This window comes from Myxocyprinus asiaticus, chromosome 26, assembly GCF_019703515.2.
Source record: "Myxocyprinus asiaticus isolate MX2 ecotype Aquarium Trade chromosome 26, UBuf_Myxa_2, whole genome shotgun sequence".
Taxonomy (NCBI): Eukaryota; Metazoa; Chordata; class Actinopteri; order Cypriniformes; family Catostomidae; genus Myxocyprinus; species Myxocyprinus asiaticus.
The window spans coordinates 14,153,457-14,168,638 of record NC_059369.1 but is presented as its reverse complement, the minus strand read 5'-3'; the positions used below and the strand labels follow the sequence as shown (position 1 = coordinate 14,168,638).

The window sequence follows — 15,182 nt, the reverse complement described above, 5'->3', positions numbered from 1 at the left end:
CACGTTATTAAGAGTCTATAATCAGCACAAGTGCTTTCATTGCATATTATTAATATGATTGAAATTACATAATTATGTTTACAGTGATAAACATATCTTTCTTCTTGTCTTTCTTCTATATCCAGAATACTTCCATCCAAATGACTTGTTTTCGACAGGAGACCATATGTTATCTACTGTGTATTTTTTATTTTTTTTTAAGTATTAGTATTATTTGTCTACTAATTGGGGGGTGGGGGGGTTATCGATTCTGTTACAAATCGCGGTTCTTGAGCCAAACGATTTTAAAATCGTCTCCCTGATGAAATTCCTTTATTTTATGTAATAATAAAAAAACATGTTTATCTTAATGCTACAATGATTAATAGATAAATATAGGAAGCTATATGTGCAGAGTTCCACATTAACAAGGTTTTCTCTATGATAATTCTTATCTCTAATTCTTTACGTTTAGTCCTTTAATGCACCGCTGCTACAGCCATCAAAGTGCCGTTTGTTTACTGTCGGATGACAAAATCCTCTGTTGTGATCAATGTTGCTGTTATTATGCATAATCCAAAAGTTTATTTGAGAGGTATTGTGGAGAGTATTTGTCAGGAGTCATTGTGCAGATGTCAAACTGTTGGATGCAGTAAACTACATGTCGCGCCGCTGCAATCTTTATAATAAAGCCAGGGTATTCATGCGCAGTGGCGGGTAATTTCTCACATTTACCCGCCACTGTCTACAAGAAATGCCGCTAGACACAAAGACGTGTGCTTGAAGAAACACACGTGATTATATTTTGAAGAACAGACGAAAGAAATGCATGTCTGACTTGCTTATTTGTTCAGAAGTTCATTTGCGCTTTGGCGCCCACGCGCGCACCGGAACAAGTGCCATTGGTGACTTTATTTCCCTCTGTCAGTCATCTGGGAGCAGTTTTTTAGAATAGTGTTGTCTATGAGAATGCTGCACAGGAGCTCAGTCTATCTCCGGATGCATATGCAAATAACATGCAACGACATTGTGACTACAGGTGTCATGTGTGTCATAATTCACTGCAGCTCCAGAAATGGTTCTTGAACAAGTTTACTCTTTAGCCTCCATGAATTACTCCAAAGTTATCATTATGATAACAGTATTAGCCTGTGGTAATTAATGTTATATTTTATATTCTAAAATAACAAAATTAGTTTGATAAGTTAAAATGATATATTGTATATATTTATTTGTTGAATACAAATGGACATAATGCAGCCTTATACATGGGTTCCTTTGCACTAACTAGTCGCTTAGCTCAGACAACACACTGACTGGTCCATTGGTAGTTTTAAATTGATAGTTTTGCACATCCCTACCTTTTACCTGCAAATTATATATTGCCAAGGTTGGGGAGTAACGGAATACATGTAATGGGATTACATATTTTCCACTACAGTTACAATTTAAATCATTAGTAATTAGGATACAGTTACATTCAAAAAGTATTCTGATTACTGAAGAGATTACTTTGCATTTTATTGTCATTTGTTTCATTTAATATTTAGTCCTTTCAGATGGAAAACATTTATACATATAAATGATGCGATCCAAAGTGCATTTGAACAGCAGTGAAACACTTTCTTATGATGTGTTACATTCATACGAGCAGACAGTAAGTAAGTCTGAAGTAAGTTTAGAGCAGAAGAAATAGAAATAAACCTTGTGTAAATTGTCAGCTTTACACTAAGCTAAAATGCTATTTCTAGCCATTTTACATGCACGTTACCAGGCACGATCATATTTTTTTTATCAAGAAAATTCACGTTGGATCATAATTTCTTTTTTCTAGTAAGACCTTTGATATTAGGGGAAAAACTGTATTCTTGATAATTTTTGTATTGTATTCCTGTAAAAATATCTAAAATTCCTTAAAACAAGATCAATTTGATCTTGTTTTAGAAACAACACTGCATAAGATATTTAGGTTCTTCAGAGAATGTATTTTTAACATGTGTATTTTGTCTTACTGTACTGGCAGAGTTTTTATTGTCAAAACAAGTGAAAAAATCTACCAGTGCTGAAGAAGTAATCCAAAGTATTTAGAATACATTACTGACCTTGAGTAATCTAACGGAATACGTTACAAATTACATTTTACAGCATGTATTCTGTAGTCTGTAGTGGAATACATTTCAAAAGTAACCCTCCCAACCCTGTGTATTGCAGAGTGAAACAATTGTCATTTCAGCTACTACTGTTCTTCAATAGACATTTCTTTCTGAGAAAAAGGAGTTAAAGTTTCTTTTTATTAAGTTTTTATATCAAAACATCAAATCACAATACTTACAGAATCGCAATATCGTGATACATATCAAATCGACTTGGAAATGTCATTGGAATATCAAATCGGGAGGTCTGTGACAATTCCCAGCTCTACTACTAATGCACCGTGCTTCTTTTCAAAATTATAAGCACCACATTTATGTTGTCACGTCCGTAATGTTTTAGAGGTAAGGTTATATCACTCAAACTATTTTGATTAAAATCAGTGGATACTTTCTGTACAGCTTACTTTTGTTAATGTTAAGTATGATGAACAAATGGTATCCCTTCTTTACTTTAAACCCTCATAATAATGTGTTACAGACGTGACAGTTATGGGCACTTCATGTCAAATCAAATGAAAATCAATGAGAGAATCAAACATCCACCCGCTTGTTTTTTTTGTGTTTTTTATCATGATGATACTGAGATAGCTGACTATTGCTTTCCTCTGTTACATATTTCAAGCTTTCTGCATCTTTTACCAATATTTGGGAAGGGATCTTGTTGACAAACTTTGCGATTTTAATTGTTAAATGATAAACATAATTATTTCTGGATTGTGCATTTCTATTCACAGTCTTATTCTATTCAGAGTTTTTATAAAGTCTCTAAAAATATATCACGTCTGTAAGGCAAGTTCATTTCCTGATAAAAATAAAAAATAAATAAATAAAGATTTGTCCAAACTGAAACTTTTATCATGTCTGGACTCTATCTGCAGGGGTCTATGATCATACATAGAAATGATTTGATATACTGGCAATGAGTACTTTATATATTAATGTAATTTCAGGTTTTCACTGCAAATGTCACGTTCAAAATGCTGGAACTGCCCAAAAGAATATATTATGAAAATGTATAAGTAAAAATTATTTAAAAATATAGCAAAATGAGTAAACATCAAGAAAATATGAAACAAACAAACAAAAAACAAAACAAAGTAAAACTCTATTTGCTATATTAAAGTCACGGACACAGAGGTTGCTTTTTAAAACTCAAATTCAATCCTTTGTTTACTATTAATTTGGTTTAATGACTAGAAATGTCACATTGATGACTCCTTGATCACTACAGGTAATGCAGTGTAGCAAATTACCCTCTTAGATTATTGCTCTTTAGATAAAATGCTGTTTTTTTCCCTCTAATTTCATATTAATGACACATCATTTACATTTACAGTCTGCTTACTTTGCAACTTTGGGCAATGTTTTTTTCTATGAATCTTTAAAGTATATGATTGGTTGAAACCATTTCCACATGAAGTGCAGTGGTATAGCTTCACTCCAGTATGCACGCTATTGTGTATTTTCAGCCTTTCTGAATGAGTGAAACTCTTTCCACATATTAAACACTTGAATGGTCTTTCACCAGTATGGATTCTTTTGTGCCGTTCCAAATTAGTTTTTCTAGAAAAGGCCTTCCCGCAATCTAAGCAAACATGAGCTCTCCCAGAAATATGTTTTTTCTGCTGCTCTTTAAAACTCTTTTCTTCATGAGAACACAAGGAACGCTCCTCATTATCGTGAATTTTCAGATGTGTCTTTAGGGCTGATGCAGAAGTAAAATTTGTACCACTCTGATCACTGTTAATTGACTTTTCTTCAGAGTGAGAACAAGGATGAGTTTTGATACTGCTTGCATGTCTGAAGATCTTCCCACACTGATGGCATGAGAAAGGCTTCTTTCCAGCGTGAATTCTCAGGTGAGTATTAAAGTTGCTTTTACGTGCGAAACATTTCCCACACTGGAGGCATGTAAAAAGGTTCTCTCCAGTGTGAATTTTCATGTGCATATTAAAGGTTTCTTTATATCTAAAACTCTTTCCACACTGGAGGCATGTAAAAGGCTTCTCTCCACTGTGAATTCTAATGTGAGTTTTAAGTTGCCATTTAGTTATGAAACTCTTTCCACAATGATGGCATGCATAAGGTTTCTCTCCAGTGTGAATTCTGATGTGCAAGCGAAGTTCTCCTTTACGTCTGAAACTCGTCCCACACCAATCGCATGTAAAAGGCTTCTCTCCAGTGTGAATTCTCATGTGACTTGTAAAAGTTGTTTTCTCTGTAAAACTTTTTCCACACTGAGGGCAGGTGAAAGGGTTTGCTGCAGCGTGAACTTTCATGTGCCTATTAAGGTCTCCAATACGTGAGTAACCCTTCCCACACTGCATGCATGTAAAAGGTCTCTCTCCAGTGTGAATTTTCATGTGCCCATCATGGTTTTCTTTAGATCTGAAACTCTTTCCACACTGAGAGCAGGTGAAAGGCTTCTCTCCAGTGTGAATTATCATGTGCTTACCAAGGCTACCTTTACTGCAGAAACTCTTTCCACATTGAGAGCATGTAAAAGGCTTGTCTCCAGTGTGAATTCTCATGTGCATTTCAAGTTCTCCTTGAGATCTGAATTTCTTCCCACACTGAAGGCACATAAAAGGCTTCTCTCCAGTGTGAATTCTGATGTGCTTATGAAGGTTTTCTCTAAAGCGGAAACTCCTTTCACACTGAGGGCATGTGAAAGGCTTCTCTCCAGTGTGAATTCTCATGTGCACACCAAGCATTCCTTGAGATCTGAATCTCTTCCCACATTGATGGCACATGAAAGGCTTCTCTCCAGTGTGAATTTTGATGTGCTTACGAAGGTTTTCCCTAAAGCGGAAACTTTTTCCACACTGATGGCATGTAAAAGGCTTCTCTCCAGTGTGAATTCTCATGTGCACTTCAACAATTCCTTTACTGCTGAAACTCTTTCCACACTGATGGCACGTAAAAGGCTTCTCTCCGGTGTGAATTCTAATGTGTAGATTAAGGGTTCCTTTACTCCTGAAACTCTTTCCACACTGAGGGCATGTAAAAGGCTTCTCTCCAGTGTGAATTCTCATGTGCCTATCAAGGTTGCCTTTCTTGCTGAAACTCTTTCCACACTGAGGGCAAGTGAAAGAATTTTTGGCTCCTGTTTCTTGTGAAAAATTATTTGCAGTCTGTGAGAGGCCAATGGATTTTTCTCCAGCTGTGAAATTATGAGGTTTCTGATACTGATGTTTCTCCCCCACTTCACTTTCTTCTTTCAGTTCCTTCAAGTCTACAATAAAAATATAAAATTGTCAAAATTCATTTAAAAAATAATAAATATAAAATGAAAGAAAAGAAAAGTGGCCCAGCATCTATTTATAAATGCTCTTTTAATAGTTCTTATAAAACAGATAGTTCTGATCCTGGATGCCGATTGGTCAGAAGCTATTCTTTAGTCATTATAAAGCACAGCTATGACCTTTTCATTTAGCTACTATTTTTGTATCACTGCACAGCTCCCACAGGTGATTTTTGTTTTTGTTGCATAGCAGATTGCCTGCAAAACATAAATATGCATTGCCCCCGTCAGCTTGCTACATGAAGTGTTGTTCAAGATATGGGAAGGCAAAGAAACTGTGATACTAGTTGCGTCAAAAGTTGCCCAACAGCCACTAGCTTCAGGGACTTAAATATTGATCCGTTTCTCACCTATCATATTGCTTCTGAAGACATGGATTTAACCAATGGAGGAGCCATATGGATTACTTTTATGATGCCTTTATGTGCTTGTTGGACCATCTGAGTTCTGGTCACCATTCACTTGCATTGTGAGGACCTACAGAGCTGCACCAAAAAGCGGACTCAGGGCGTTTTCACACTTGGTGCATTTCAGGGGACTGAGCACAGTTCGTGGGATTTTTGGCCCATATATGAACACTCCAAATGATCTCAGACCCCTTTAAAGCATACCGAACTGAGACCATCTCAGGAGGTGGTCTGAGTACGGTTTGCTTGCAGCCTGTGGTTCGCTTCGCTAATAACGTGCATTGTGAACACAAAGCGCTCCTGGCTCACTTGAATTTCCTATTTGCGTAATACCAAACATGTTTGGCCCTGACAGGCTACCGTACACCAGTAATGATGATGTGCAGAGAAGAGACGCGATGAGACGCGTATTCTTTTTCTATGGAGATGAAAAAGAATACTGAGAGTTGCTGATGAAAACTATTTAAACTCCTCACAAAACAAACTCAAAAATCTTTCTTCAGTGTTCTGTGCAAATGAAGACTTGAGGGTTTGACCAGAGTGCATTGGAATGGTGCATGATGTGTGAAGAGATTAGGAATATATTACAATTTTTCAATGAATGGAAGTAACCCAGGGCTGTCAATTGATAAAACCATGATTGATCGTATTTTTTTGTTGGTAATACGACTATCTACCATGAATTAATTTATTGAATGTTGCCTCTAAATACAGTATTATTTATTTAAAAATAAAATGCATTCGGTTTAATGCATTGCTCTTCCTTCTTAAAGCATAAAAACAAGATGTTATACATTTATACTATTTAATAGTTATCTTTTGATGCAGAAAATCAATAAAATGTTTTACTGAACAAAGACACCTGTACTCACGCTGATTATTCATTTTAAGGGTATTAAACACATTTAATAATCTCACAAGTTAAAATGTAGAGGTAATTATACTGTTAATATTTAATATAACCATTTTAATAATCATCATCATCAATTTTGTCTTTTAAAAAGTGGCCTGGTTTCCATAAAAACAACACAGTGTGAATACAAAATGGACTGAGACACCGTAACGGGTCAAGTGGACCAAAAAGAGATCTGAGCCCACTTTCAAGGTCACAGACAGTGTGAACGCAAAGAGAACTGGGTCCTTTTTCCACTCTGTCCACTTATTGGTCCACTTAAAGTGGTCTGAGTTTGGTTCTTTTAAAAAGGACCCAAGTGTAAATAAATAAATAAACCCATTCTGTGACCTTGAATGTAGGCTCAGATCTCTTTTTGGTCCACTTGACCTGTTATGGGGTCTCAGTCCATTTTGCATTCACACTGTGTGTTGTTTGTGAAACCCAGCCCACTTTAAAAATAAATTATTGATTATAATTATTATTAGGGCTATATTTAATGTAAAATTAGCTCTACATATTAACTTAGAAAATTAATTAAACACGTTTAATGCTATTAAAACTAATAAGCAGCATGAGTACAGGTGTCTGTGTTCAGTAAAACTTATTTTATTGATCTTTGGTATCAATATTATTAAATATTATATAATTACATATTATATTTTGTTTTATATATTAAAAGATAAAAGTAACGCAGTAAAACTGAATGTATTACATTTGTATATAAAAATACTGTATTTAGAGGGAATATTCAACATTCAGAATTCAACATTCAGTCATGGTAGATTAGTTGTACTAACTAGAAACAATAAGATTGATCACAATAAATTTTTAATCTACTGACATCATCAGGTTATTTCTATTCTTAGAATACAATTGTAATATATTTCTGTCATAATTTCTTAACTTTCTTGTGGCTTTTCATGGCATCCGGTTAAACTCTGAAATCTTTATTTGCACAGAACACTGAAGAAAGACCTTTGAATTTGATTTGTGTGGTGTGTACAATAGTTGTAATTTGCTTCTCACTCACATTTTTATTGTTATTATTATTCATTTTTAATGTAAAATAAATGTGCACATAGCACATGTATTAAACAATCCAATATTTAGAGCAGGCAGGTAGTCAATGGGGCTTTAAGCCTGGGTCACCGTACGTTACAAGTGGCGTGTTGTGAGCGAAGGTGAGTGTTTTCAATTCATTCCTATGGAGGCGAGCGCCACACTCTCGAGGTTGATTGTGGGATTGACAGTGGATAGGAGAAAGTGTTGATGGTGGTCGAGGGTATCGAAAAAGTTCCGAATTTTCAGCTTCATGCAAATGAGAAGCGGAAAACGCAGGGCGCGAGCCAATCACCGTGAGCTGAAAGCAGTGGCGTCTGTCAGAAGTGCTTCAAAATCTATGAAAATGCTGGAATTTCTGCTGTATTCACTGCTAAAATCACATCTTTATGTTTAATTCGGACTTCTAACAGACATTCAAATGATGACTGCACGCATTCGTTGTGGCAATACTGAGGCTGGGTTAGCAAATGTGTAATAATTCAACACTGTTTGTACATTGTGGGCATTTGGAAATGAAGCTTGCATCTTTCCCACTGTAATTGTGTAATATAAAATTATATTATTGCTCATGTACTGAAAACAATGATAGACAATACACACTGGCTTTGCATATTACAAACATGCCCCTTAGCGGTAGCTGTCTAGTGTAGTGAGCTGTACTCAGCTGAGTTTTTCCACGCCAGTGGAAACGTACGGTAAGCCGCTCCTCAGTTGGAGCAGCTCCTGAACAGCATGTGAAGGTTAACTGCTTCTTAGGCACTGTGAATGTAATGCATGTGCTGTCTGCGAAGGTTTGCACCAAACTACCCAAACACATAAACAAGGATTTTGTAAGTGACCGCAAAGCGCTCCTGTTTCAGTTTAATTTAACAAACATTGTGGCGGAACGATCCACCCCTCCCTCTCATTATCGTCGCCCAGCCTCTGAGGGCCATCCTTCAGCCAGACTCACAACTGGAGTGGGCTGGAGAGAGGAGAGGCGCAACTTTATGAGCCTCGGATGATGAGGTATACCTGATGTGAATGGAGCCTCATCGACACAGATCCCGTGTTGAATCCAGTAAGTAATTGTGTTCAAATAATTAGTGACAAGCATGATTCAGAGGTTGCATTTTTCCCCCTAACATTTTATTTGCACTACCCAGTGATGGTTAGGTTTAGGTTTGAGTGTTGGGATGGTTCCTCTTCACTGTATTACAGCCTATAAAGCTAAAAACAACTCGCTTCATGACTCGCTTTTAGCACCTTTCCATGGACATTAAAAAAGGAAAATGGAGCTCACACTTGCACACACGCCCAACTACACTTTGGCCACTGGGGTCAGTGTTTCGAATTTCGGTAAGCACAGATCGATTTAAGTAAAAAGAAAGTCAACCTACTGTTTCCAATTTCATTGTGAGATCAGTCTGGTTGTGCTTGACCCTATAATTGCTGCTTGCAGCTATATTTAATTTTTTAATTCTTTATAATGCTGGGCTCTGCAGTGCGAGCGATTTGCGAGTGAAAATTACTATGTGCGAATGTGAACAATTATTTGGCCGCACCGGTGCGAGTGACAGCTGATCTAACACCCAAAGTTAGGAACTTATTATTGCGGCCTACCATCAGAATAATAACTTCCTTATGCATCTTGCCTCAATAACAAAGTGGCATTTTAATTACTTTTGCATTAAAGGCGCTTTTTTTCTCACTCTCACACATGGCTGCAAGTGCTCTCCTCTCTCTCTCTTTTATGCGCACACATACTGTAGGCCTAGAAAGAGTGAAGATATACCATGTAAAGATGGTTTAAGGGGAGTTTCTTGCTTGTTTTTCTCTGTCAAAATGACAGACAGTTTTTTGAATAATGACAATATAAATATACACTACCGCTCAAAAGTTTTGAAACTCATTCTTTATTATAATTTTTTCACATTTAGAATAATAGTAAAGTCATCAAAACTATGGAATAACATAAATGGAACTATGGGAATTATGTTGTGACTAAACAAAATCCAAAATAAATCAAAACTGTGTTATATTTTAGCATCTTCAAAGTAGTCACCCTTTGCCTAGAATTTGCAGACATGTACTCTTGACATTTTCTCAACCAACTTCTTGAGGTATCACCCTGGCATGCTTTTTAAACAGTATTATTCTATGTTGGGCACTTATTGGCTGCTTTTTTTATTATTTGTCTAAGACATCAATTTCAAAAACTTTTTTTTTCAATTAAATTTTAGTTTTATAATGAAATAAATTAATATGGTGGCACAATTATATTTTTGTCTACAAAACAAATTTCAAACATTTAAGCATACGCCTTCAGATCAAACATTTTTTTAAATCGTGTGAAACATTTCAGTTAAGTGTTTCAAAACTTTTGACCGGTAGTGTATATGTAAAATTTCATTATAAAAATTTAAATAAGTGTGTTTCAATATATCAGTGTATTACATTCATCATATTATTTTTATCCGTCATTATACTTTTGCGTTATGTTTTGCATTTCTCACGACCACGGATATCTCGCGATCCATCAAGACTGATGATGTTTGGTGCTGCCTGTAAGGTGAATTAAAAAAAAATAATAATTTATCAGAGAAGGTGTCAAGAATCTTTTATGAATTCTGTAGTAATTTTTAATGCCTGCTTGTGTATATGTATGCTCTGTTGTGATATATTAACACTTACACATAAAAAACTGAACTCTGACTGTGCCACTTTAAAGGTCAGTTAACCCAAAAATGAAAATTCTCTCATGATTTACCCTCCTATTAATTTTATGCTCCCTTTATGTGGATTTTGGAGCTTCAAAATATTGGCCACCATTCACTTGCATTGTATGGACCTACAGAGCTGAAATATTCTTCTAAAAATCATAATTTGTGTTCAGCAGATGAAAGAAAGTCATTCACATCTGGGATGGCTTGAGGGTGAGTAAATGATGAGGGAATTTTCATTTTTGGGTGAACTATTCCTTTAAGTTTTGACTGTGCCGCTAAAAGTTTTCACTTAGGGGCATGAGTGCTCCTAAACAAAACTGTTAGCGTAGAGCCCTGTGATGTTACTATTATTTATTGTAATTTAGTTTAATATTTGAGTTTAGCAATTTTAACAGATTTGGACATTCTGGAATACTTTTAGCAGTTGTTTACATGTCACTGACATGAAAAGGTACTGTAGACTAGCCTATACGGTGCAGTAACAGACTGAAATTTTAAAACCAATGCAAACTATTTTTTAAGGTATTGTATTTATGTTACATCATTTTGTGTATTTTGTTATATTTTACAAAGAGTTTAATTTCTAGCAGAATTTTTACGTCAACATGTGACCTTGAACGGGCTCAACCCATTGATCTTATGGCTTTGTTCACACACAGCATCAAAACTGAACTTTTCCAGTAATGGTACTTACAACTTATCACTGCGTGAAAGTGCCAGAGCTGTTTTACCATATTGTTCACATATGACCTTTTAATGGGAGAGTTAACCCAACAATTAAAATTCTCTCATCATTTACTCACCCTCATGCCATCTCAGATGTGTATGACTTTCTTCTGAAGAACACAAATGCAGATTTTTAGAAAAATATTTCAGCTCTGTAGGTCCATACAATGCAAGTGAATGGTGGCCAGAACTCTGAAGGTCCAAATATCACATGAAGGCAGCATATAAGTAATCCATATGACTCCAGTAGTTTAATCTATGTCTTCTGAAGCGATCCGATTGGTTTTGGGTGAAAACAGACCAAAATATAACTCCTTTTTCACTGTACATTTTGCCATTGCAGTCTCTAGGCACAATCATGATTTCAAGCTCGTTTACACTTCCTAGTGCTTGCGCATGCATGCGCAGAGTGCTAGATGGTGCTATAGGAAGTGTAATCGAGCTTGAAATCATGATAACCAAGGAGACTGCTGTCAAGATTTAGAGTGAAATAAGTAATTACATTTTGGTCTGTTTTCACCCAAAACTGACTGGATCGCTTCAGAAGACACTGATTAAACTACTGGAGTCGTATGGATTACTTTTGTGCTTTTTGGAGCTTCAGAGTTCTGGCCACCATTCACTTGTATTGTATGGCCCTACAGAGCTGAAATATTCTTCTAAACATCTTCATTTGTGTTTGCAGAAGAAAGTAAGTCATACACATCTTGGATGACTTGATGGTGAGTAAATGATGAGAAATGTTTCGGTTTTGGGTGAACTATTCCTTTAACTGAAAAATGCAGTTAATTTTCTGGAAGGGGCTGTATGTATGAAAACGCCTACTATTTACTGCCAGGGACATATATCTCCTAACAGAAGAATGCCTTTCACTGATTTTGCTCAATTTTAATAATCATTTGTGTCATTAATATTTGTATTATTGTTTTATAAAAGCAATAAGGCACTCAAGGCTGTGCCATATAGTCAAGGCTAAAGAGGTTGCAAAGAGCATTTAGAATATGCAACTGACAGAAAAATCACATCACAGTAAGTAATAAAATTAAGACAGTCTGAATTAATTTCTTTGCTGACTACTTGTTTACTACTTTATTAATTTATTTTCCCCCATTGTTAACCTTGTTGTGTGTTACAAAGATATATCACAGCTTATATGATTTTATAGCCTAACTACAGCCACCAAATCTAGTTAATTTCCTGACACTTTGTTTCCTCAAAATTACTCGCCAGCATTCACTAATAAAGAATCAAGAATCAACACCAACCTCCTTGTTTCGTTGCATCTTCATTTTTCACTCTGCATGCTTCTGTACAACTAATGTTTTCACTCTCCTCTTTAATAAACTCCATTTGCTTGACAGTGTAACACGGATTTCAGTTGCTACACATTATTCCTGTTGAGTTATTCCTGCTTGTTTAGAAGCGTGTCTTCGTCACGTTTAACGATTCTTCCTCTTCTTATGTGATGTGATGGGTGGAGCGTTTACCAGGATTAGAATATAACCGAAACCCCCCATAAAACTACTGTTCACTAGTGGGTGCCGCGCGGGTTAAAGTGCGTATTTTCGAGTATACAGTAAAGGTGAGTTCCATTCAAAGTCTGATGTTGGATTGTCCTGCTTATTTCCAGATTGCGATCAAAATGCGTTCTGTTGCGCGAGGCTCGGGAAGATGACGTATAAAAGACACACAACGACACAGCTAGGAATGGTTTGTAATGCATGAATCTTGACTCATTACAAAATTGTATTAATTGAAAAGATAATGTTTACCATTAGGTTAACTGTGTATCTCCTTTGGAGTCGCCATGTTTGTGTGACGTCACATGTAAAGCTGTGAAATGTGTCAAAGGGCGAATACCAATCGAAAGTGATCATCCCTATGCCCTACTCACTACGAAAGACAGATCTCTTGATGTGGGCACTCTGAAGGGAACAGTTTAAATGTAGCCGTTACTAAAAGTCTTCTGAAAGGGCCCTTTATGAAAAAAAAAAAAAAAAAACTTTATTACTTTTGTTTGGAATGACCTTTCGAGTGGCGTCCCCATCGCGAAGTGCTCTTCAAGGGTGCAAAAATGCTGTTTGGTAAACGCCCAAAGTATGTAGCGTCTACTGTATCTTCTTCTTCTTCTTCTTCTTATAGATTTTACTGGCGGTTGGCAAACTAGCTCATGATGCATTACCGAAACCAGAGGCGCCTGCTGCTGTACGGCCGTACGCATCGTGCTTACCATGAGTGCTCCGACTGACCTGAGAAATATTTACTCTCAGAATATTTCACCAATCATGAAATGTATCACCAAAATCATGAAATGTGTCCCGTATTTCTGTTGGCTGTTTAAAAGAACTAGCAATGCCCAATCTGCCAATGAATAATTCTTTTGAGTCGGTTCTTTTCAGTGAATTGGCCAAACGGTCTTGCAAAACGGTCTGAATCGATTCGTGATTCAGTACAATTCGTTCAGAGCGCTCTCTCACTGAATCATTTGGAGCGGTTTTTACCACAGTATCGGGATATTTACGAATACAGCGCTGGATACAGTGTGAATGTACCTACAATCAACTGAAACAAAAGGATGTCTTTTTGAGATTTAACTTTGAGAAACTTCAGCTAGTGCTGTGGCATGTGAACAAGGGGTTGTTCAAACTGAACGTATTTATGCGTCCGCTCGCGCTGTTTTTCAATCGTTTTCCATGTAAACATTCGCTAGATAGATGTCTTTTGACAACTGCGTCACGTTTCACTGTGTTTTTAGCATCTATCATGGGAGCACTGCATTTTTATGCACTGTGTCAAGTTAAAAAGAACTTCTTCAACTGATAAAAACGCGTCTGGAGAGCATTCAACTTTGTTGTGATGCGTTTTACTTTTTGTTTTTTTAGCGCGAAAACGCGTCTGTCTGAAGGGTTACTGGAAGAAATGCTTTAGCCAATAGTTACGTGAAAGCTACTCATACTCGAGAAAATAAATAAATGCTTATCTCAAAGTCACCAGAACTGAACCCTTTGGTGTTTTTTTTTTTTTTTTTTTTTTTTGTTTTGTTTTTTGCTAAATAAATAAATATATAAATAAAATCTCATGGGAGAGCATGCCCCTGGACCCCCCCTAGATATAAGGTTTATTAGGCAGATTTAGAGGTCTGCAACCTGACCCGGGCAGATGGGACCTGAGAACCCAACAGGTTTCAGGGTGGGGTTCAGGTTTGCAATTAAAGAAAAAATAAAATGGCCTACCGATCTTGTTTCACACACGATCTTGTTATGATCTGTATGGGGGGAACAATATATTACAGTAACATTCTCAGAATGCGTTCCCCCATGCACAAACCTAAGCCTAACCTTACCTAACCTACACTACCCTACCTACCCTAAACCTATCCATAACCCCATACCCTATTGGGGCTAGAGGGAAACAGATTCCGATGGGGAACACAATTCGATACAACACCGGCACTGTTTAAACACCATGTCAAGTTAAAAATAACTTTTCCAAAATGCATGTTGAGACACATGTGCTCCGTTTCATTCTTTGTGCTGCGTCTAGATTGTTTTTAGCGTGGGTATCACAAAGATTCAATAATCTGAACAAGCTCAGGCTGCATAGAGGGGACTGTGGCATTGTTTCATATTATTCCAGATTGTTCAACACCAGGTGAAGTTTCAGCAAATAAATGGTAAGGCAATGCTTTTTTCCCCTTCTGCTCTACTATACTAAAGGGGATGCCATGCCTTGTTAAAACTGTGTATGTTTACTCTTTCAGTACTGTTAAGAATGTTGCCTATATACTTACATAAAATACAGCTATACTAGGAGAAGATACTAGGCGAAGAAATTTCGGGTCAGGTTCAGGATTAAAATCTGATGGTATCGTTCGTGCCAGGTAGGGTTGGGCCACATGGTCTCAGGTTCGGGTCGGGTTCGGGTTTCATTTTAAGGCCCGTGCAGACCTCT

General features: G+C 36.6%; 1 protein-coding gene across 1 annotated transcript; it reads right to left on the bottom strand.

Moving 5' to 3' along the window:
- Window positions 1-1,423: 1,423 nt before the first annotated feature.
- Window positions 1,424-13,032, bottom strand: LOC127416951 (gastrula zinc finger protein XlCGF58.1-like). The gene is made up of 2 exons (XM_051656580.1): window positions 12,497-13,032; window positions 1,424-5,367 (listed from the first exon to the last, which is right to left on the bottom strand). Exons 1-2 carry the CDS (start codon window positions 12,579-12,581, stop codon window positions 3,437-3,439), a joined length of 2,016 nt encoding a protein of 671 aa, XP_051512540.1. The 5' UTR covers window positions 12,582-13,032; the 3' UTR covers window positions 1,424-3,436.
- Between the last annotated feature and the right edge of the window lie 2,150 nt (window positions 13,033-15,182).

Coding starts and splice junctions, on each gene's coding strand:
- LOC127416951 (XM_051656580.1), bottom strand. CDS start 12,581: ATGGAGTTTATTAAAGAGGAGAGTGAAAACATTAGTTGTACAGAAGCA. Junction 5,368..12,496: donor AGATGCAACGAAACAAGGAG/GTTGGTGTTGAT, acceptor TTTTTATTGTAG/ACTTGAAGGAACTGAAAGAA.